General features: G+C 38.9%; 2 protein-coding genes across 5 annotated transcripts in view; one reads left to right on the top strand and one right to left on the bottom strand.

The window, feature by feature from the left end:
• LOC106951892 (zinc finger protein Aiolos-like) overlaps nucleotides 1-15,612 on the bottom strand; it is a 34,403-nt gene extending 18,791 nt beyond the window's left edge. The window contains exon 1 of one of the 3 annotated variants that reach the window (XM_015039663.1): nucleotides 13,144-15,612. The gene's annotated coding sequence lies outside the window, so the exon portion shown is untranslated. The remainder of the gene's footprint in view (nucleotides 1-13,143) is intronic. The other 2 variants (XM_015039661.1, XM_015039662.1) reach the window with 2 other exon arrangements.
• On the top strand, nucleotides 2,435-18,707 carry LOC106951895 (insulin-like growth factor-binding protein 4). Of its 2 annotated transcripts, none has more exons than XM_015039674.1 (4): nucleotides 2,435-3,476; nucleotides 11,763-11,923; nucleotides 15,652-15,777; nucleotides 17,853-18,707. In XM_015039674.1, exons 1-4 carry the CDS (start codon nucleotides 3,125-3,127, stop codon nucleotides 17,988-17,990), a joined length of 777 nt encoding a protein of 258 aa, XP_014895160.1. In that variant the 5' UTR covers nucleotides 2,435-3,124; the 3' UTR covers nucleotides 17,991-18,707. The 2 variants fall into 2 exon arrangements, with proteins under 2 accessions (XP_014895160.1, XP_014895159.1); XM_015039673.1 differs by having other exon boundaries at nucleotides 2,444-3,476; nucleotides 11,760-11,923.
• The last annotated feature ends 3,605 nt before the right edge of the window (nucleotides 18,708-22,312 follow it).

The raw sequence follows: 22,312 nt of genomic DNA, 5'->3' as shown, positions 1-22,312 counted from the left end.
AAAAAATACAAAAGACCCCCCCCCCCCACAAATACTTTGTTCTCGTCACAAACATCTGCTTCACATGGTCAGAAAAACCTTATTAAAACAACCTGTATCAAAGTATAATATCTGAAAATTATAGAATGAAGTGAAGAAATATAAATTTTATTCCTAGATTTACTTTTTGGTCTATTATAATTCTGTTTTGTCTCACCAATTTAATTTAATTTGGGACAACACACTCATTATTTCAGGCCTGCAACACATTACAAGAGAGCTGAGATAGGATGAATTTTTGGTTAGCATGCGAGTAAAGAACCATATCTGACAAGAGAAGCCTGAGGTGATTGTTATAATAACTTGCAGGATTCACAAAAGCTCTCTCTATAAAGGAGTCTGACTGTATTTTCCTTTAAAACTGCATACCATCATTGACAGGTTATGCGCTTAGAAGAATCAGTTTTCCAAATATTTTTTTGATTTTCTCCAGTCTATAAAAAAAGCAATCCAGACTGTTCTCAGAAACAAGTCAAAAAGCCAGACTCTGATTACTTAGGGTTGATTCAGTGCCTCTGATAAAAGTACTTTGAGACGTTGGCGAAACATTCTGCTCATCACCCCGTTTTGTGTAGTAGTTAGTTCAGAGTGGTACCGGGTGGTAAATTTTCTATCATGCTTAGTGTTTTGCGTGCGTTAATAAAAGGGCTGGTGTCATCTAACAAAAACACATTCTTCATCAGGTAAAGACCCCTTGTGGTTTTCTTTCAACAATGGCTTTTTTCCCTACTCCGTTATAGAAGCCATATTTATGGAGTCAACGAATCAGCTCCTCCAGAGTTACCACTATACGCATCTATGATCAATGTTTGGCTTGGCCTGTCTACTTTAGGTGGACAACTATGTGTTGGTAGGTTTGTAGTTTTACCATACTCTTTCCATTTCGGGATGATGGTTTTAACATTGCTCTGTGAGATGTTCAGCATGGAATATTGTTCTGTAACCTAACCCTACTTTAAACTTCCCCACAAAATGTTTCCCTCAGCTGTCTGCTGTAATCCTTGGTCTTCATGATGTTTTTCAATCTTCGTACAAAGACCAGAGTCCCTCACAGAACAGCTGTGGATTACATACACATATGCGGGCTCCAATTTTAGGACTTCTGAAAGCAACTGGGTGCAATGGATTTTATTTAGGGAAAACAGAGGAAAGGGGACTGAGCAGATAAACTACACTTTTCAGCACACCAGACTTTTCATTTTAGCTCCATTTCATAATTATGCATTACTACACTTCACACAAGAGCTCAAAAATACATAGACGTTTGTGGTTGTAACATGTTGAAGAGTTCAAGGAGCACACATAATTTAACAAGGCACTTTATCTGACCTTCATCCGCCAAGCCACTGTTAACCTTTAAGAAGCCCATCCTTTGTTCGCTACCCCCACCCCTCATAAATGCCACAGAATGTAATGGGGGCTTGCTAACTACCTATTGGGTTAGTTTGCTGTTTTACAAGTTAGTCATCCTAATAAAGGAGCTTTCTAAAAAGCCAACAGATGTTTTCTCGTTAATGTGCGACTCAACAAGATTGGCCACGGTGTAGAATGACCTGTGTAAACAAACATGCAATCACTACCGTGGATAAAGCAACCCTCAAGGAGATTTCAGAAACAAGCCATGCCGCCATTCCCACCTGAGTGGTGCCTTGTGAACGTTTGGCTGCTGCCCATGGCCCGTCTATGGCAACCAGCCACGAGCTTGGAAAAAAAAAAAAAGCAGAAAGAACGCACGCTCACAAAAGCATTACAATGCATGCTGGGTTTCCATGGCAAAATGAAAGCAAAGGAACACAGGAAAAAAAAAGTGAGATGTCGACCAGTAAAAGCCATTAAAAGCTGGGTGGAGGGCATATCTGTTCACACTGGCAAACAAGAACAAAGTACAGTCTTTCATGATCAGAAACACACATGATAAACTGTCCCTGCTGTGCAGTGTTATTTAAACAGAATCTTGAAGGGTGGGGGGCTTTTTTTTTTTTTTTAGGGCTGGTGGGGGCAGGGCAGGATCAGGAAGAGTGGTGTTTTGAGTGTCCCTTTGCCTTTTATAGCTACCCACCTCAGTGAGCAGCAAGGGAGAGAAAAGGAGATCTGGGAACTGACATAATGAAGCAGGGAGTGGAGGGGGGGAGTCCATAAAAACACACCGAGACCTTGTTGAGGGAGCAGAAGTTGTTTTGTTAGCTGAACAATAATTAGCTCCACAGACATGTACATGGATTTTCTACGTTTGGGGTTGATTCAAGAGGAGAGCACCTGGTGGGTTCCTGCTTCTTTTCAGAACCAAATGCATCATTTTGCAGACTGCAAATCAATACAAGAGGCTGTCATGTAAAATACACCAAGTCTGAGTGGATAGTGAGTGAGAACAAGTGAGAAGGCGATTCAACTGTTTTCCTCTGTGCAATCAGGACTGAGAGAGGACAAGCAAGGGGGAGTGTGCACAAGTTTGCAGGTCTGAGAGTGTGAGAAAGCTTTGGAGAGACAGAGGGAGACAGAGGAGAGAGCTTCAGCCTGGCTTTTCTCTGCTGCGTCTGGAGAGAGAGGCGTGTCCACGGACCAGTATAAAGTCCAAAGAGAGCAGCTCGCATTGAGACATTCTCAGAAGACGGTCCTTCGTGTTGCACACTGACCAGTGGAGGAAACTGTGGCGATTCCGTTTTTGATGACCAGCTTTGCATTTGGACACTTGTTGACTAGGTATTTTTTGGCGTTTCCTCAAAAGGTGGATGACACTCACCTGAAGAAATCACTTGTATATCTGTCAATCTCAACAAAAAATAATTTTTTTAATCACCAGAACATTCTCTAGCTGATAAAAGACAGGTTCCAGTTTCTGCACTGTGAAATTGAACCAGAGGAACAGAGCGGTAATACAGTCGAGGCATTGTGTTCTTGCAGTCGAAACACTAACCGGCTGACATATCAAAAGATTCCTGGACAAAGTGTTCCTTTGAAACCTTCTTTGTCTGTCTAAAGTCTGCTGTTAGAAAGGAAAGTCATCAAAAAGCAAGAGAAGGGAGGGGTGAACCTGAGAGGATCCTTGACAAAGGGCAAAGGACTACGTGCAGGTGTCTGAGCTGTCATGGTGCGAGGACGTGGCGTGGCTTCAACCTGCTGGGGCCTGTGGACATTCGGTGTACTGTCACTGGCGGCACTGTGCTTATCGGACCAGGCCATCCGCTGTCCAGTGTGCTCCGAAGAGAGGCTGGCCAGCTGCCGTCTGCCCGAGGGTTGCGAAGAAACGGTGCGCGAGCCTGGCTGCGGTTGCTGCCCCACCTGTGCTCTTCCTAAAGGGGCACACTGTGGTGTGTACTCGCCCCGATGTGGCACTGGCCTCCGATGCTACCCACCACGGGGTGTGGAGAGGCCGCTGCACTCCCTGATGCATGGCCAGGGCATCTGTACAGACGAGAGGGAAGTGGAGGAGAACTCAGGTAAGAGCAAAAAGATTTGAGTATGCATCCTTTCTGCCTCTGCCAGGCAGGCTCGCGACAGGAAAGATTTCCAGGAAATGTCCAATTACAATCCTTCAGTCCCAGTTGACCAGGTCAAATTCCTGCTTCTTTGCTCACTTGGCCTTACCTGACCTGGGGAGAGGTTGTGACAAGGTCCTGCGTGTTCACCCTAATCTCAGCTAAGCCGTGAAGCAGAGCATGCTTCCTGTCAGCCAAGCTCACACAGTCCCTCTGCTGTCTCCTGGTTGCTCGCTGTGAAAGGGGCCCTGCTGTGCAGCGCAGGCTTAAGACATGCGAGCGTCTTGGTGTTGGCTGGGGCAGAAGACGTGTGCTGTACCTGTTTCAATGAAAGAGTGGATTAAAGAGATCCTGCAGGGAGCTGTCAGGCATAGGCAGGGATGTACACCATAGCTGCGGTGTAAATGTAAGTCCATGTGTGTGCCTTTGTAATGGGAGGAGGTAATAAAAGCTGCTGTATGAAATGTCTGTAATGGAGTGAGGCCAGTCTGGGGCTATTAGCGCTCTCTGCAATCAGTAATTCACTTGGTGCTCTTTCATGGATATCCCCCTTCCTCCTGTTCCTCCTCCTGCTGCTGCAGATTTCAAAGAATTCTTCTCCTGATCTCTCTATCAAGCTCTTCTGGTATTTGGGGTCTCTTTTTCTCTCCCCCGACTTCTCTTTGTTATAGTATTCTTCTGAAAATGGAAAAAAAAAGTCTCCATCTAGTTTTACACAGTTGAAGGAATAATTATTGATGTTTTATAAGCTGAACTTTTTTTTGGAGAGGACATGTACTATTGGTGCCTTTAAAGAGAAATCCGATCGTTCTAATGTTTTTGAAGATATGTGAGCTGTTGCATTTCTTATACTGCAATTGCTCCTGCTGAACTCAAGCTCCCAGATCATTACTGGCCTCTGAGAACACCAGAGAAGTAGATGAGGCTCAGCCAATAGAAAGCTCCCAGGGGGTGCATCCTAACTGCAGCATCTGCTCCCCCTGACCCGATCCACCCCGCCTCCTGTGTGCCCCGACGAGCCTTCGAGCGCATCGCCCACTGCCTCCAGCTCCTTGATGAGGATGAGCTCATCGGCACCCTGGCTGCCAGAGCTGAAATTAGAGCCTTCTGCTCTCTGTGCATGACCGGCATAGGTTAGCATGACTACACGAAGTCAGAAAAAAGAAAGGAGCTGATTTTTTGGAGTTTGATAAAAAAAATTCAAAAAGGACAACAAAAAACAAGCAGCTGAATGCATTTGTCTCAGCTTTCATCAGTCCACACCCGAATGTTACTGCTGCCCTTTGATGTTGCGCTGACCATTAAGCTGTCCTGAATGTAGGTTGCAACAAACCAATGAGGAGTCATGTCTGTCTTTTTTGTTGTTGTTGTTTTCTTTTGTTCTGGGAATGAAAGCTTTTGGAAACTTTTGTGTTTTGAGTGTTCGGTAATCTGAGTGTTGAGTCTCCCCACTGAACCCCCCTCCCCCAATACCCCAAAGAGTCTGTCATAACAAAGAGGTGCAGTTTCCCCATAAACCAAACTGTAAATCAGTTCTACCAAGGCTTCTGAGATCCAGTGAATATGAGGAGAAACAATCAGAAAAAGAGGAAGTGGAGAAAGGCAACTTCATTCACAGGCAGTAGATTTCCTTTGTGGCGCATTCTCTGCACTTATGCATTATTAAACAAGGGGGTGCATCTCCTGAATACATGCCCCACTCCTAGCAACAGTGAACATGCAAGATAAAAATAGAAGAGGGTTTTTAAAAACCAAGAGGATTCATAATAAAAGGAGCTAGGATGCAGCGAGGCACATCTTTGCTGAAAGGATGTTAAGGGTGGATGTAAGAGCCCTGCTTGAAAAAATGATTTTTAATACAAATTTTTGTCATTTGATATCAATACTGACAAACTAAAACATAAAGCATAAAACATAAATCCTAAGAAGAAAATGTATTCTGTATGGTGACTTTTACCATCTCAACAACAGGCGCTCTACTGAATCTCATGTTAAAGTCAAAGACTTCTTAAGTGTTTCTTCCTAGAAACACTCAGTCTTAATACTCAGAATAAATCATCATGCATGTGTTGGCATACATCCCTGCATTCCTGCCGAGAGAACCCGGGTGCCGGGTATTGGGGCACTTCTCTCTTGTGGCAAACACAGATATCGTTTACGAACTGATTCATACCGATGTCAGACTATGAAAAGTCCTACAACTGGAGGCCCCAACAGGATTTGACGAATAACGCTGTCAGTAATGCTGGACTCTGTTTGGCCACACTGAGTTTGCTGTGACGCACACAGGTCATTATAAAAGCCACACACTAATGTAGATGGGGTTTTTCGGCACTTTCAAACTAGTTGAAAATCTGAACTAAATTTCCATAGATTCTGTTTATTTATAAGGATTTGGTTTACAACAAATACAATGGTAAGGCACAGGAAAAATCTAATCCAATTTAGAGGTCTTCAGTTTCCCTGAATCGCGCTGGCCAATAACACTATTGCACAAGCACTGGCAAAGCCTCTACCTCTTTTAAATCTTTTGTATGGAAAACATTTTGGGTACTCGGTAGAAAAGACAAATGTTGAGGTGTATACCAATGCTAATACTTGACCTGTCTTACTGGTACCTTGCTCAAGGTTCCAAGTCTGAAATTCTGAGACTGATCAAACACCACCTGAATAATTCTTAATTGTTGAATATGCACAAAACTTTTCTCTTATTTGTGAAAACACACAAAAATGGAATATTTAAATGCTTTGAGGGATATACAGCTCTTCTCCAAATCTTTCATGTTTCAGGGTTGTTGCTGGACAACATCGCGTTCCAGCTCCCTCCAAAGATCTCCTTTTGAGTTCATGTCTGGAGACTGGCTAGGTCACTGCAGGACCCTTAAATGTTTCTGTCAGAGCAACTCTTTAGATGCCCTGCTGTGTTCTGGATCATTGTCATTCTAGAAGACCCAGTCATCATTAAATCACTTGGCCAATGGATGTTGCTGCCCAAAATCTCATAAAATATCCATCCCGTCCCTTTTCCTGAAAAGCATCCTTAACACATGATGTTTCCACTTCACCTGCACTATAGGATTTTAATTCATGACAGCATAGTGCTACCATGGTAACCTTTGAGACTGTAGTTTGGACCTTAGTCATGATCATTGATGCGCCATGAAGTGAGCTCTTGCATGAAACCCCAATCCAAGGGAGATTGGCTGTTATCTTGAGCTTCTTCCATTCTCTACTAATAGGGCCAACAGCTGTTGTTTTCTCACCAATATCTATGCCAAACCACAGACCTAACCATCCATGCTTTGGTCAGGTCTACAACACAGTCCACAATGTCCCTGGCTCTTTGGTCTTGACCATTGTGGAGAGTTTGCTTCCTTAATCCCCCAATGTTTTTACATGAGGAGGTGAAAAAATAGCACAGCAGACAGTCTGACACTGAAAATAGTATTTAAAGTTTTGGCTTTAGAATGGGCTTTCTTATATGTTGTACAAAATAATATCAAGCTGCATAAACATTTTGCTTGATTAAATTTAATCTTTCTTGGAATTTCATCTTTTTACAAGTCTTTAAGTTTGCACCAAAGTATGGAACTATGAATTCCTTTTAGGGCACTGAAATTTGAGATTTCTTTTGGCAGATGTTCTTTAGTGTTGTCTATTTGCTTTCTTTGGGCTGTGCAGTACATTTGGACAGCTGGAGCTGTTATGATGGAGACACACCAACATTTCAACTTGTCCTGCCCATGACATTTTTACTGTGGGGACAGTTAATCATTGTGGGTCACTACATCATCTACTGATAGTAAAGGAGCATTTATTCCCACTTACTAAGCATGGTTTTAACAAGTTAAAGAGGAGAATGGCTCTTCTTAATATAAGAACGGCAGTCTTGTTTATTTCCATGCATTATGTTAGTGAATTCAATTTGAAAGTGGAAACAAAGGGTGCATTCCAAAGTAGTTCAGCCTAATTCAGTGCTGCTGTAGATTTCCTGAGGCGAAATACACACAATCACACCCCAGCTCATTCCTCTAATGTTGTTGGATACCTGACATGAATTCAGATTTGGTTTCAATAGAGAAGAAAAATAAAATTCCTTCCTGAAAACAGAAGAAACCCAGAGTCTCAGAGGACGGCGCGGACAATGCTTTGATCCCAAAGTCTTTCACAGAATTAAAGACAATGTTTTTTTTGTTGACGATCCATCTGGAAGAGGTTCTGGCCAACTCTTTAAACCATATTTTTGAATCTGATCCACACCTGTGTGAGTGTGTTATCCCTGGCTTGTAAATGTTTGGGGCCTCAGGCCTCAAGTCTTACTCAATTTTTAAAGTCAACAAAAGTATTTCCTTTTCATAAGCAGCTAGAAATGAGTGATAGAACGTTTGAAAACAGCTCGTTTCTATACACACTCTTCTAAAGTGGCATTTGTTCAATATGCAATCTCTTGAGTACAAAATCTGTATTCAAAGCAAGGCATGCATTTTAATTTCTATAGATCTGTTGCTTCGTTTTATGTCAAGCTTCCTAAACAATAAGTCTGCATTCATAATAATACTGTGTTTGCTGTGCTTGGATTCACACAAATTAACATAAGGTACTGTTTTGACACGAGTTGGAAGTGGAGCAGAATCAGACGTAGCTAAAACTGATTTTCTTGTCTTCTTGATCAAATATTGACATAACTTTGTTTAAAATCATTCCACTGGTAAATGATAGAGAGTAGACACAGACATTTCACACGAGCCTTGCTGATAGTTCTGAACAGTGTGTGTACAACTGAATCAGACATCAGCTGATGATTAACAGACTTTTAAGAAGTATTTTGCCTGGAAGCCGAAGGTCTGACATTGATACTCTGGCAGAAGCTGGTGTTGACTGAACAGAAAAGCCTCATGGTTTTTGAGCAGGGAAGACTTAAACTTGCTGCCAGACATATAAAAGTCTTTTGCTTAGTGTCATAAAGATGCCTGACAAACACTCATTACATTTGTTTCTGTTTATGTGCCGATTTCAGTTTACAGACTGTTTATTATAAACAAACCCGATACCCCGATTTTAGGAAGTAGTTTAGTTGCAATGAAGGGAGTATCTTCATCACAAGTAAACAGTTGGGACAAGGTAACTGCAGCAGTGATTGATCATCTTTGACCTTAAACATGTTGTCTGAGTCGATGCTTTGAAATTTCATCTAAGCTTTTATGGTTTATCTGGCTGGGTAGCAAATGCACCATCATAAATGTCCTAACTGATTTTCATCAAAGTGACTAACATGTTTTACTTATTGCGGATCTTCTGTTTTTATTCAACACTGCTGGAACTGGCCATTGACATGGTGCACTGGCGTAATTAGGCATATGGAAAAAAATTGCACTAAACTGATAACTTAAGCTCAGAGTTCAGGACTCTATCTTTTTTTTTTACTTTTACTAAGATTTGCTACATCTTACACAAAGATATCAAAATCAACATTTTAAAACTGAGTTTATAGCTTGTAATGTCAGTTTTATCTATAAGAGTGAAGCCAAATACAAACATTAAGATGCAGATGAATCATCTGAAGTATAAATCCAGCTGCCCGTGGCATTCAACAAGCCCCAAATACTGTGCGAGTCCTTTCTGCAGTAGACATCTGACCACACACTGTTACTGTGTCAAGACAAGTGAGTCCATCTGTCGTTAATTATTCACCAAGCGGCCTTCTATTGTGCTTTCAAGTACAACAGGAATGTCTATGGCAAAACAATTTCAAAGTATGTGTAAATATTGTATTTAAAACTACATTCTTGACCATTTTCAGGATGTTTTATTTTTTTTATTCATTGTGAAAATGAAACAATCTGCAGTTAGTCCTACATTTGCCCCTTTTTGAAAAATCTGTTCACTGTTGGAGAGAAAAAAGTATCAATGAATAAAGCAACACCAAACACTCACTGTCATTACTTCAATGGAGATGTCTGTCACAGATGGAAGAAAAAAAATTGAGCAAAGATCCTGCTCATTATGAAACCGTGACCAAGCTTTTACACGTAACAGGGTTTTTTATGTGATAGACATGCTGATCTTCAGTTCAACTCTAAATTATTTTTAGAGATTTTCTTTTATGTTAAAAGTTAGATTCTTAGTTTTGCACATCTGAGTTCTTCAAAAAAAAAAAAAGAAGAAGAAGGGGTGGAAACACTTCACAGCTTGTTCTATAGAAACACAACAGTGTGTTTCATTGGTGACACAGAGTAACAGTAAATGTTTACCATTAGCAATTGATTTGTTAAGTCTTAAATTCATACCACAATTACCTGCTTTTTAGGTTAATGGTTAAAATGGAAAAAAATGGAATTCAGAAACAGAACGCAAAAGTGGAATTTGGGAAAAAATAAAACAGAATTTCTAAAATAATAAAACAGATATAGGGCCCTAAATTAGTACCTATTTTGACAACCAGTTAAAGTAATTTTCTGCAGTCTATTCTAGGGCTGAACAGTCTTAGGAAACGCTACAACATGATGCTATTGATGAAACTAGGAATGTTGTTACTGGCTATGACTAACTTTCACTCTTCAGATGCTCAGAACAACTACCAATGCAACGTGGATGTTTTATTAGGTGCTTGGACCAAAATTATGCAAATATAAATTAACATATAAAAAATGTCAAGAGAAATTAAGTGATATGATAGAACAGCCAAATTAGCTACAACTGGGTGCACAAGTGGGTTCGTGAATTATTAAAAGAGTGAACTGACCTGGAGATTTTGACCCTGCAGTCGTGAATTGACCATGATATCATCAGTAAACCAAAATATTCCCGATTCAGATTTGAGGCTATCTGATAAAATTTGTCCCAAACTGAATCACCCAGCAGGACAATGATCCAAAACCCAGCAGTAGATCTACCACACAATTTTGAGATTTCTTTTTATTAGACCACTTTAAAATTGTGGACTATTTTGTGTTGGTATATTAAATAAAATCCCCCTAAAAATACAGCAAGTTTTTTTTTTTTTCGTTAACAAGGAACCACACAAATGAATGTTTTTTCAGGGCTCTGTTTTTTTTACAATTTCTGCTCACCTGCCACAACCAACACCCTTCAATCTGTCAGCTTAGGCCATAAAATGTTGGAAATATATCAAACATGGCAAAGGGGGGGTGATCCAAGTGAAACCACATACAGAAGTAGTGACTTCCTCCATGGAAAACAGCAGGGTAGCAAACAGGACATGCCACCCCTGACCCACTTCTAAATCACTTTGGCTTGCCCTGTGAAAGAGCGTGGAATCAGAGAAGTACGGACAAAAAGAAGAGCAAGGGACAACGTGACGGAAGCAGCTGAAATGCTGTTGCTTTTCGCTGAAGAATGTGCTTAACACCAACAAGACTAAAAATACAAACAGCTGAGAGACACTTTCCATCTCGGACAAGCAATGCTGCACAGCTCTGAAAAACCTGGTCATTGTTCAGCTCCTGACTTTTGAACCTTTGAACCTTTCCTTCATTGTCTTTTAGGCTCGTCTTTGAAGTCAGAAGGGAATAGAAAGATGGTTGAGAACAAAGGATTGCAACTTACAAGATACTTTGCCATTCCTCCAGTCACGTTCACTGACTGGTGCCCTCTTATGACAGAGCAAATGCCCTCTATCAACCTCCATTTGGAACAAAGCGATGTTGCTGAGCAGTTTTTGAGGACGAAGAGCGAGGAGGGCATTTCCTCAGGAAGCAGCTGGGTGCCTTCAGGCCCAGAGAGCTGCAGAATTATAGGCATACAAAGGTGAAAGTGGTGCTGACCACAATGCAGAGGATGGAAGAGGTGGCATCGTTTTAAAATACCTCCGAGCTTGGTCATAACACAGTAGCTGAAGGTCGGTGCTGAAGAGGAGAGCCCAATTACCGAGGCTCCTTCGATACGGTTAACCAGGCGTATTGTTGGCAGGGATTTCTCCACGTTCAGCTGTAGGAGATCTACCACATCTTGCTAAAATATTGACACCCTTTTAACTTTATCACATTTCTCAACTTCACAACCACTTCTTTTAATGTACTGTATTTAAATTATTAATTAAAATAATAATTATAATAAGTGCGCGGGGTTGGGGCTATTTTATTGGTAGGCCAACAAATGTAGAACGTAGAAAATAAATGGTACATGGTTTTCAGAATTTCTTACCAATAAAATCTGAACAGAGGAACTGAATTTGCAATAATTTGTAACTAAATCCTTTCCATATCTCCATGACTATGTCTTTAGCAGTGGACAGACAGGAGGAGATCATCCCTGAACACCCGAATAACAGCAATATCCGGTGCAGTCCGCAGGACAAGCGCTGCATCCAGAAGACCATGGCACGACACCCTCTGAAAACCACAAATCTGAGAAGCAACAGCGCCAGAGAGGAGACCAAGCCAGTGCTGGTGAGTGAAATTATCACCTAACAGCAAACAGAAAAAATATAAACCACCTGAGCTACAACACATTCGTAAGCCCCAGCAGGTATTTTACATCAGGATTCAATTGGTCCTGGTTCAAATTCTTAAAAAAAAAAAGAAAAAAAAAGAAAAAAAAAGTAACTCCTATTAAGAACATTTTGCTCACTAATTATTAGAATAACGAAAAAAAAAGTAAAATTATCCCTCCATTCAACTGATGTTAAGAAAGTCAAGCAGAAAGCTCAAAGTTTTCACAAGTTGATGTTCGAAGTATTATTTTAGATGGAGACGCATCCTTTGCTACAAATGATGAAGCGTACACTAAAGGAATGCAATATCATTCAATTTAAAATGATTATTTTATTAAATAGAGGAATTGAATTATTTAATTGCATTTTAATGATTCATTTGCATTCTATTATTGTATAAAATTAGCGCAAGTGGTTAAATGAAAAGTCTGCCAAATGTGGCAATAATTCTTATACAATTAATTGTCAGAATAGTCAATAAAATAACCACTTACTGAAATAATTGTTAGCTACAACTCTACACTCTTGCATCAATGTGCAGTTTGTTATGTTTATCTGGGAAAGGAATGGCCAGACCACTGTAATTGCTCAATAGCAGGCACATGTCTTAATGCCTTTATGTAGATAATATACGACACATCTTGTGGATGGTCAGCAGGTTTAAAGACACCTGACGAGGAATTACGACCCACCTATCTTTACAGAAACCCAGTAGGTTTCTTAGCTGCCAACTGGTTAACTTGAAGCATTCCCTTCTTAACTGGAGACTGCCTAGATCACAGTAAATGACCCTAATGTGATTCTTTTTAAGCCACTCCTTTGGCCTGATGGCAAATAGGCCATTATAATGCAGGGGGCCCCATGCATAGCTCACTTTCAGTGTCCTGCCTGAAGGGAGAACGCTTTGCTTCAAATTTTAACAATGGCCCCTTGCTGTGGTGAAGTCATCCTGTACCTTGGCAAAAAAACAGCCTTACAGCGTAATACTCCTGGGAGATGTTGCTCTTTGGATCATACTCTGCATTTTTTTTTTTTCCACCAAGGACATGTGTCGGGCTGATGCCAAAGGTCTCATCTGACCACATCACTTTCTCCTAAATCACACTGAGACAATGGGAACCTAAAACACACAGTACGGTGCTGACACACTTAAATAAATTATGCAAAGTGACTTACGAATATTCTTGGTAACTGTGGTTCCACTTGTGCTGAGATTGTTAACACACTCTTCCTTTGCAATTGTAGGCTGATCCATCACTTTTGTCTTGATCCCCTTCAATCCAAGATCTTTTACAGAGTCAAACCAAGGGTCGCAAAGTTTTCGTGCTTTTCCAAATTCCATGTACATAAAATGCATGCGTTATCTCTCGCATGCTTTGATACAACTTTGATCTTGACTGTCATGGTGGAGAGATGTGAATGGAAGAAATTATGATTTTGTGGCACGCACACTTTATGCGTGCAACTAGTTGAGATCCGGGGCTTTGGTAATTGTCCCATGACCAATATGCAGATAATTCAGACTGAGCTGTAGGGTATTAAATGCTTATTTCACTCAAAAACAGGGTAACTTTGAAGCCATGTAAAATTTAACTTACATTCTGACTATCTCACAAATGAGAGAGGTTTTTTTCTTGAGAGTGAGCAAACTTACAAATCAGCAGGGAGTTGAATGTTTATTTTTCCACTTGTGCAATAGAGAACAACTCCTAGATTAAATTATGGTTAATTCAACAGAGTTGTTTTCACCTGACTTTGAAAAACAAATTTGAATAAATTTTGCCTCTATCCAAGTAATGGTCATTTTAAGATTGGAAATGTTTTAGGAGAAACAAAGTCTACCGGTTCTAAAATACTTGTTTGCAACCTACATAACGCAAACCAACAACTGGTCTCAAACACCGGCCCCAGAGGGCCAGTTTCCTGGAAATTTTAGACATTTCTCTGCTACAACACACCCAAATCAAATAACTACTCCATTAGCTGGACTCTGTTAATCTTGAATGCATGCTGAGGAGGTAATTTATCCATTTCACTCAAGTTCATTGGATGTTCATTGACGTTTGAAAATCCTACTCTTGACATGAGCTACTAAAAACTTATTTGATGTAGTCTAAGTATTTCATTAATTTACTTATTGTGGCGAACATTATAGCTTTTTGGCATTCTATGTTTTATAGATTAACACTGAAATTTGATATTAGCTGGCTAATTAGCAGAGCTATTTTTGCTCGCTTAGCTGATCCATAAGGATCGCTGGTTAAAACACGCTGCTCTAAACTTTTAGCACGCAAAGTTTCTTCCAGAAGAACTTTGATTACCTTCATTACAATAATTGGTGGCGCTCCTCCGCTTTGCACGCCACGTTCCAAGAAACCACCAGACTCTTATTCTTCCTCTTTTAAGTTTTACTGGCGGTTGGTAAACCAACTGAAGGGACATTTACTGCCACCTACCGGACTGGAGTGTAGTTGGCAAAGACGTCAAAAGTGCAACGGCACAGGTAAGGGAGGGGCAAGTAGGGACAAGTGTTGCCAGATTGGGCGAGTTTCTCCCCAATTGGGCTTCTTTTGAACACGTTGGGCTGGGAAAAGCAGAGGTTTTGGTAGGTTACTAATATTTGGGCTGTTTTTCACAGCATTTGACTGGTTTTTAGAAAGTCCACATTAAATCCAAATAGTTATCACCGAGAGGCAGAAAAGTAAAAAAAAAAACTTCAACATTTTAATGACATGCCATATTCTTACTCTCATTTTATTAGTTAATTTATTTTTGAAATTATATCAGATAATAAAGTGTCACTATGGAATTGTTTTGGCCCATGTCCATTTTAACCTGAGTTTGAGAATTAGGCTTGTTTTTTGTTGTTTGTTTTTTTAGTTTTGATTTGGAAGCTGTCAGTCTTTCAACCCTGCTTCAATCTCCGCTCACTCTGGAACTTTCTTTGATATTTTAATAAAATTACTTTGAACCCTGGAAACTGTGAAATAAATTATGATTTAATGGCTTCAGGTAATTTTTTAAAACAGAGGTATACCTGGAGACATTAGCAGGCTCAAAGTCCAAGTCACCTACTTGCAACCTGACTTGGACTTGCCTCTCAAAGACTTGAGACTGCCTAGATTTGTGACCATCTCTTTCACAATCTACAGCCTACTAGCTCAGCAACAAGAGTCTATGTGCTAAACTGAGCAGCCTGCAGCCTGCAGCCTGCTCTATAACCTCTTAAAACCCTTTGGAGCTTTATGAAACTGAAAATTGGGGGGGAGGGAAGTAGATCCTGATCTGTGAAGGAGATAATTTTCTGACTGAAGAAAGATCCAAACAATCAAAGAGTTTTGTTAAAACAGGAGCTGACATGCAGAGATTTACCTTTTGATATGCAGCTGGGAACAGTTTTTAAATTAGCACAGAAAAGTAAAACCTCAAAAGGCATTCAGCTGCAAATAATTATTTGTATTTTTCATTTTTAGACATCCACTAGGAGTTGCAACACATTACTTGTTTTAAATTGTGACTTTATTCAACGTTGCAACTGTCATAGCACTAATCCTTTGTATAAATAGTTTTTTTTGTGTGTGTGTGTTTGTGTGTCATTATTGAGTGTGTACAAAAAAATACAGCTGCACAACTGATATCAGGGTGTTCCATAAAAGTCTCTGGAAATACTTGTTTCTCCTAAAGGCGCCCTGCCGTGCTGAGCTGCAAAGAGCTCTGGACAGATTGGCATCCAACAGCCGCACCCATGATGACCTCTTCACTATTCCCATCCCCAACTGTGACAAGAATGGAGATTTCCACCCAAAACAGGTCTGTGACTTGAAGAGCAAACTTAGTATGAGCTTTCTGGAATCCTCCTCTGGAATCACTGAGCAGACTGGTCTTTTGGCCATGTCTGCTGGTGAACTGTGAATCCTTAATGTTACGCCAAATTAAATGAAAAAGCAAATCTTTAAACTTCAAATGGCTCTATTCAGATCGCATCAGCACTCTGTGGACCAGAACACAAAACACGACCGCAGACGATGACATACTATCTTACAAGTTCAAGATCAACAAAAGAGTCTCCAAACAGACTGCCGCAGTGAAGCCAAAACCTTGTTTTTCCAAGCTGGCGTGGAAAGTGATTTACGCTCAGGAATTAAGATGTCATGCGTAAGGCAATTTGCCCGAAACCGTTGAACAACCATCACTCTATTATTGTGATCTATGCAATTAGGTTTTGAATGCAGCTGCTGCTTTTCTTTTTCTTTTTTCTTTTCTTTTATTTGTTTCCCTTCTTTTGCAAGACTGAGCAAACATGCAGATAAGAGTGAGAGAATCAGAGAATATATATATATATATATATAAAAAAAAACTGAGATAAGGCCGCTTTAAGTTGCAGACTCAGACTGTGTGATAAAAAGAAAGCTCTGCTGAGGCACCAGCCATCAAATGTCTGAGTTATGCTGATTGTGTAACGTAGTTAAAGTATCTCAGTCTGCTCAGTTTCTCAGGCATCTGTTTACTGTTTAGCTAAAACTGCACTGTGATAATACCCAAAGGGAAGCAAAGCACAGGTCATTAAGGACAACTGGGACCAATTTTAAGCCAGCGTTGCTCTGAGATTTTTAACTGGTGGTGTTGGAGCCTGTGTAAAAACTGAAATCATCCCGTTAAAAAGGTCCAAACACACGCAAAATCTGAACAGCTGAAAGCTCACACGGGGAACGTGGGGATTTGAACCTGATAATCTAATTATGCCATTCACTGTTTGTTTAGTGCCACTTTAATTGCACTTTAATTGTTGTAAATTAGTTTAACATATAATTTCGATCTCTTTAAGAGATTAGATGTTGGAGTAGTTAGTGGATACTACTGCTTTGCCTAAATGTATTTTCCACCATTTTAGAGACTACTGGTCGCGAAAAGTAAAGAGTCAAAAGAGCAAAGAGCTGCTGTTTATTTGCTCATCTAGTGCATACAGAGCAATGTCTGCATTCCTCCACAGCTATGTTCACGTCAAACTCGCTCACACATGTAGGTCACATATTTCAACTATTTTCCATTTGGACTTCCTTTGTATTTTAAAATAATAATAAAAAAAAAAATTATAAAAAAAAAAAACCAAAAAAAACATTCAAACTATCTTTTCTGACAGGGTCACTTTAACATATGACATATCCCAAAAGCTTATTTTGATTTTTAAGGTGATCTTCATCACCGTAAGTTTAAAAAAAAAAAAAAAAAAACAAAAAAAAAAACTTTTTCTTTCACTCATTTTGTGTCCAGTCTTTCTACTTATAATTTTTTTCATAGAAATGTGTTTGTGAAATCACAAGAAAACACAAAAATACACTAGCCAATATTTACTAGTTCATATTGCTGACATGAGTCCTGTTAGTTGCCTGTCTTGAAGGTGGCAAAATTAAATGTAAACTCATTCCCAGAATCCACTTGGGGAAAAAAATAATACTTGTTAAAAAAACATATATGTGGTATCACTACTACATACATCTAGTTCAATCACCTTTACAGGACTGAGGAGCAAAGTCCTCTAGTGTCAGGTATGTGGCATACTATTGGACAGCTGAGGCTTGGCTCCTGTTCGCTCATCAGCATGACACTGACTCCATCTAGACCAGAAAATCAACTACAGAATTGTTTGGGTGTTGGAATGGCCCAGTCAAATCCCAGAGTTGACTGGGCCATTGTTCTGTGGATATATCTTAAACTCTACAGAAACTGCAAGTCTTGATAAACTGAATAAATGTTGTGAACTGATGCATGTTGTTCCAGTTGTTCCACCAAAGTAATGTGAGATACTGATACAGTCAGACAAAGTAGTGCAATCTTTAAAACTGCATTTCTGTGAATAATCCCTTCATCTTTACATCCATCCACAGTGCCATCCCGCACGTGACGGCCATCGGGGAAAGTGCTGGTGTGTGGATCCCAAGACAGGCATGAGGCTGCCAGGACCCCTGGAGCTGCGGGGGGATCTGGACTGCCACCAGTTAATGACTGCGACCCTAAGGGACTGAGGGGGGCAGAAAAGGGACAGTTTGGGTTTGGTGAACCAGCTGAATTTACTGGTGCTTTTAGTAGAACCATATGACTAAAGGACTTTATACTTCAGCCGAGCTCTACCAAAGGCAAACAGTTGTGGAGTTTGTGCAAAGAAAAGGAAACCATTACATTGAATTATTTTACTATTATGTTTCTGTATGTGAGAGTAAGTGATTTGAGTCTTTTGAGCACTTGTCTTGTTTTGTTCCTACCATGTGAAATTAAGACAGATTGTCTTTAAACGTGTGCGCTTTAAAGTATCAGGTGGTAGAAAAACAAAACACGCTTCTTCAGAAAGGGGCTGTACATGTGATTTATGTAAGAGAAGACGCTAACCTTTTCTGTGTAATCCTCTTAAAAAGTGGCAAAAAGCATTTAGTCCACTGTAGTATAGCTGATGAAAAACAGAAACTGATCATGTTTTCTTCTTAGTGTAGCACCAGATTGGTTGGAATTACTGAATCAAGACCATCCAGAAATATTTGCTTATGCAGTAATTATTGTTTTTGCATCTCATATTCTCTATGTAAAAAAAAAAAAAAAGGAAAAAAAAAAAAAAAAAAAAAAAAAAAAACGTAACTGAGTGACAGCATTAAAGTAGCAAAGATTTATGGGATGGGAACAACAGATTCTATGAAATGAGATGAAAGGGCTGCAAAAAACTGCAAAACCCTTGTGAACTAACAAATAAAAAGCCATAGCCTTTCACATCAAATGCACCAAAGTGAAAATTGAAATTAAATGAGAAAGTCTGTATCTCTGCAATCCCAGGACAGATTTTATTTATTATCCGGCAGTGAATTCCCCTGTCATATTTTCTGACGAACATCTTTAGCACAAAAAGCATTGGCAGTGTTGCTCTACTAACAGCCCTGTGAGCTGCTGATAGGATAATCTTCTTTCTCCAGCTGGTGCTAAAAGATGCCAGTATGACCCTTGTGTTTGTATGGATATGCTTTGGCTTACAGGATTTCTCCCCAGCAGACTGCTTGGCAGAACTAAATGGTGCTATATTCTGACTGTGCCAAAATATGAAGCAACGATGGTTTCTACAGTTTTTGTTTGGCCTTTTATAGCATTCAAGAAAAAGTGAGAAGAAAGCATTGGCATATATGAGGGGCAACCTTATGTGTTCATGTTTCTGCTTTAGCTATTGACAAATATTTTATTTTTCTTTAAAATGATGAAAATCCAGTATCCAGCTTTGCACTATAGTTGCCGCTGTTACATTTTAACTAGCTAGTGTTCTGAAAAAGGCAGAACATTTTTGTTAAATAAAACAGCATTGTGTAATGAGCTTTGGATGAGTTCTAGCTAACAAATCAAGTGTTTTAAATCTGGTATTGCTTCAAATGTACCACAAATATCCCAAAGCAAACAAAGAAATGTTCTTTTAGGTTCCCTCTTAAGTATTATGATATTCAACAGAGCATAATGTTACTGAAGGTAACCAGTAGCAGTAGCTAATAGTATGCTAATTGCATAGGCATACCATTGGGCATTCAAAGGAGCGTACTGGATTTAAGCTAACTTTTTAATGTTGTCAGATCTGGACAGTTGGGTTTGAATGTTCATCGGGAGATAGTTAATAGTGACTCAAGAAAAATATTTCTGTTGTTAGGTTCATGTTTTGTGTAGAGGACAAAACGCACCAAAGTTTAAATAAAAAGTGAGACTGTGAAGAATTTATTGACTCTAGCCAAACATGGCCTCCTTGTGTGGATAATAGTAATATCAAAGATCAATTGCTTTTAGCACAAATTTAAAGGGTGAGATCAGATTTTTGATGTTGTTTACCATTTTGCCACTTTAGTATTTCATATTTCACAATTTTGTTTACCTGACAAAGAAGAAAATAGAAGTTTCCTACCAACCATATGCCATGTTATAGCTGCCTTGAGGACATTTTGTACCCACCTTGGACTACAAAAGATTTAAAGTAGTTTAAAGATGCTTGTATGTGACAAAAAATTAAATATACCAGCAGGAGGTCTTCCATAGTTATTCTGGTTAGAGCTGAGATAGGACTTCACAATATCAAGGAAACATGACTTTGCAATATTATCACAGAGTATTGCAGTGACACCATCAACTCCAAGTAACCCACTCGCTACTCTCTTCTCCGTTATCAGAATTTCCCTATTACCATGTCTTTCACAAAGATCAAAAGCAGACAAGTGAACAAGATGGCACATGATTCAGAAACAATGGCATACCTTCTCATTGTATCAAAGTAATTATTTCCAGTAATTAATTATTTGAATATTGCGCACTTATGTGATACCAGACTGATGATTGTGATTCAATGTGTTGTGCATCGTTGTGAGGAGTCATGCTTTTGCAATAGACTGGAAATTTAAAACCCTTTTGAAATGTTAAAGAATACAAATTCATAACAGTGAGTTAATGAAAAAAATCTCCTCTCTTATTTATTGAGAAAACAATTATGACTTTGGAGTCTATGATGTAAATATAGAAGTTTACACATTAAACTCCAAAACTTGGTATGGGCTGGCCCATTCCTCACTAATTTTGGCCCTTTTACCTATTGTATTTTAAAGAAAAATTTACATAATAACAAAAAATATGATAAAAGAATAATAAAATATCCATTACTATAAATTTTCTTTATTTCAAAACAAATTTCAAACTACTATGTTGACTTGTTGAGTAGTAGGGTTATCTATGGCAAATTTTAAATTCTTTTATTTGCTCATCACAACATTAAATATCAGCAAATTAATTCACTTCTCAAGGATCTTGTTAATTAGTAACCTCTCTTAGAAGAATGTATTTTATGTGATTAAAGGTTTAAGTTATATTACTAAAAATTGGAAACATTTCCTAAGTCTATTTCTAACTAGCTGTTCGATGAAGACAGTGTTGGAGAATTAATCTCTTTTCAGAGATTAAGGTAACCTTAGAATTGTTTTTAAGACCAAACAAGATTTCCTACATATTTCAATGAGCCACACAGACAGATGAAAGAATGTTTTACCTGAATCTATCTTAATGCCACTAAAGACTCAACGCTAAACATGTTCAAAAGCATTTCTTTGATTTATGATTACATTTTCATCATTTAAAAAGTCTTATTTTTCATTTTAAATGCCTTTTGAGTGCATAAAATAGTTACTTGATAGTAAGCTGCTTAATCTAAGACTTTGCAGTTTTGAACTGTTTCTGGAGAATAGGCTATTTTTTTGTTTGCATCTGATATTATCTGTTTACGTGTAGATTATTAATGTTTGCATGCATTAAAAACAAGCCAGAAACAGATGAGGTCTGAGAATTGTTGTGCTCACATGTTTGAGTGAACAAAGAATTAAAATATAGAGTTGAAATTATTAATGTTTACCTGAAACTAAAATGTACTCATTGTAATGTATCAATTAAAATACAATAGAAACTATGCTGTAGCTGTGTAATTCTTAGTGATAAAAGTAATATCAACAGTACTGGACAACTGTAACATAAAAAAAAAAAACATTTATGTAGGTATGTTGACCTATACAGGAGGTGATGTTGATTGATATTTTATAAGCTTTCCAACAGCTTGTGTAATCTAGACAGGTGAAAAGAAAATGTACATATTTTTTTTTCTGCACATTGTTTCAATCAATATAAGCTAACCTCTGTAAATAAAGATAATCCAGAACAAGTTTGAGATTCTGATTTGTTGGACTAATACTTTTCTTCTGTTTCCAAATATAATTCAGTCTGGGAGTTGATTTTTGAAATCTTTCAGATAACTTCCTTTTGTCAGGCAGGTTCAACGTAAGTGATTTATTGATTTTACAAGTAAGGGAGTAATGATATCACACCTGAGTCTGACAGAAATGGATCTAAAACCTGCAAGAAATAAGATCTTGGGGACTAGGATTGGAGGAGCGACAGACATCCACAGCTCAGGTGGAATAATCTGTGGACAAGACAATTTTTAGTTGTCCACAAAACAAATCTGGCATTTTTGAGAAAGTGGCAAGAAGTAAAACATCATTATGACTACACCATCTCAACACACTGAAGAGTAGAGAGAAGGGCAAAGTTCATAAGGGCAAAGTTCATTCTATCAGTCATAATAACGAGGGATCATATGCTCAACTCCATCATCTCTCTGCCCAGCTTTCTAACAAAGCGGCCAAACTGATTTAAAGAGGAGAGGCAAAAGCAATGGAGGTGGATTAGTAGCTGATGGTGTCATCATGTAACCGTGGGAATATTATCTATGCTGCCTGGATTTTGAGCTGTTAGCTTCTCATGATAGTCATAAGACAGTCATACAGCAGTAGTCTTC

This window comes from Poecilia latipinna, unplaced genomic scaffold (genome assembly GCF_001443285.1).
Source record: "Poecilia latipinna isolate Pla-1442-1.1 unplaced genomic scaffold, P_latipinna-1.0 Scaffold478, whole genome shotgun sequence".
Taxonomy (NCBI): domain Eukaryota; kingdom Metazoa; phylum Chordata; class Actinopteri; order Cyprinodontiformes; family Poeciliidae; genus Poecilia; species Poecilia latipinna.
The sequence above is the reverse complement of the archived record's forward strand: the minus strand, read 5'-3'. Positions and strand labels throughout refer to the sequence as shown.

What these genes read in the sequence shown, in the direction of transcription:
- LOC106951895 (XM_015039673.1), top strand. Translation starts at nt 3,125, where the DNA reads ATGGTGCGAGGACGTGGCGTGGCTTCAACCTGCTGGGGCCTGTGGACA. An exon ending in GGAAGTGGAGGAGAACTCAG is followed by an intron (nt 3,477 to 11,759) that starts GTAAGAGCAAAA and finishes CTATGTCTTTAG; the next exon opens with CAGTGGACAGACAGGAGGAG. An exon ending in AGGAGACCAAGCCAGTGCTG is followed by an intron (nt 11,924 to 15,651) that starts GTGAGTGAAATT and finishes TTTCTCCTAAAG; the next exon opens with GCGCCCTGCCGTGCTGAGCT.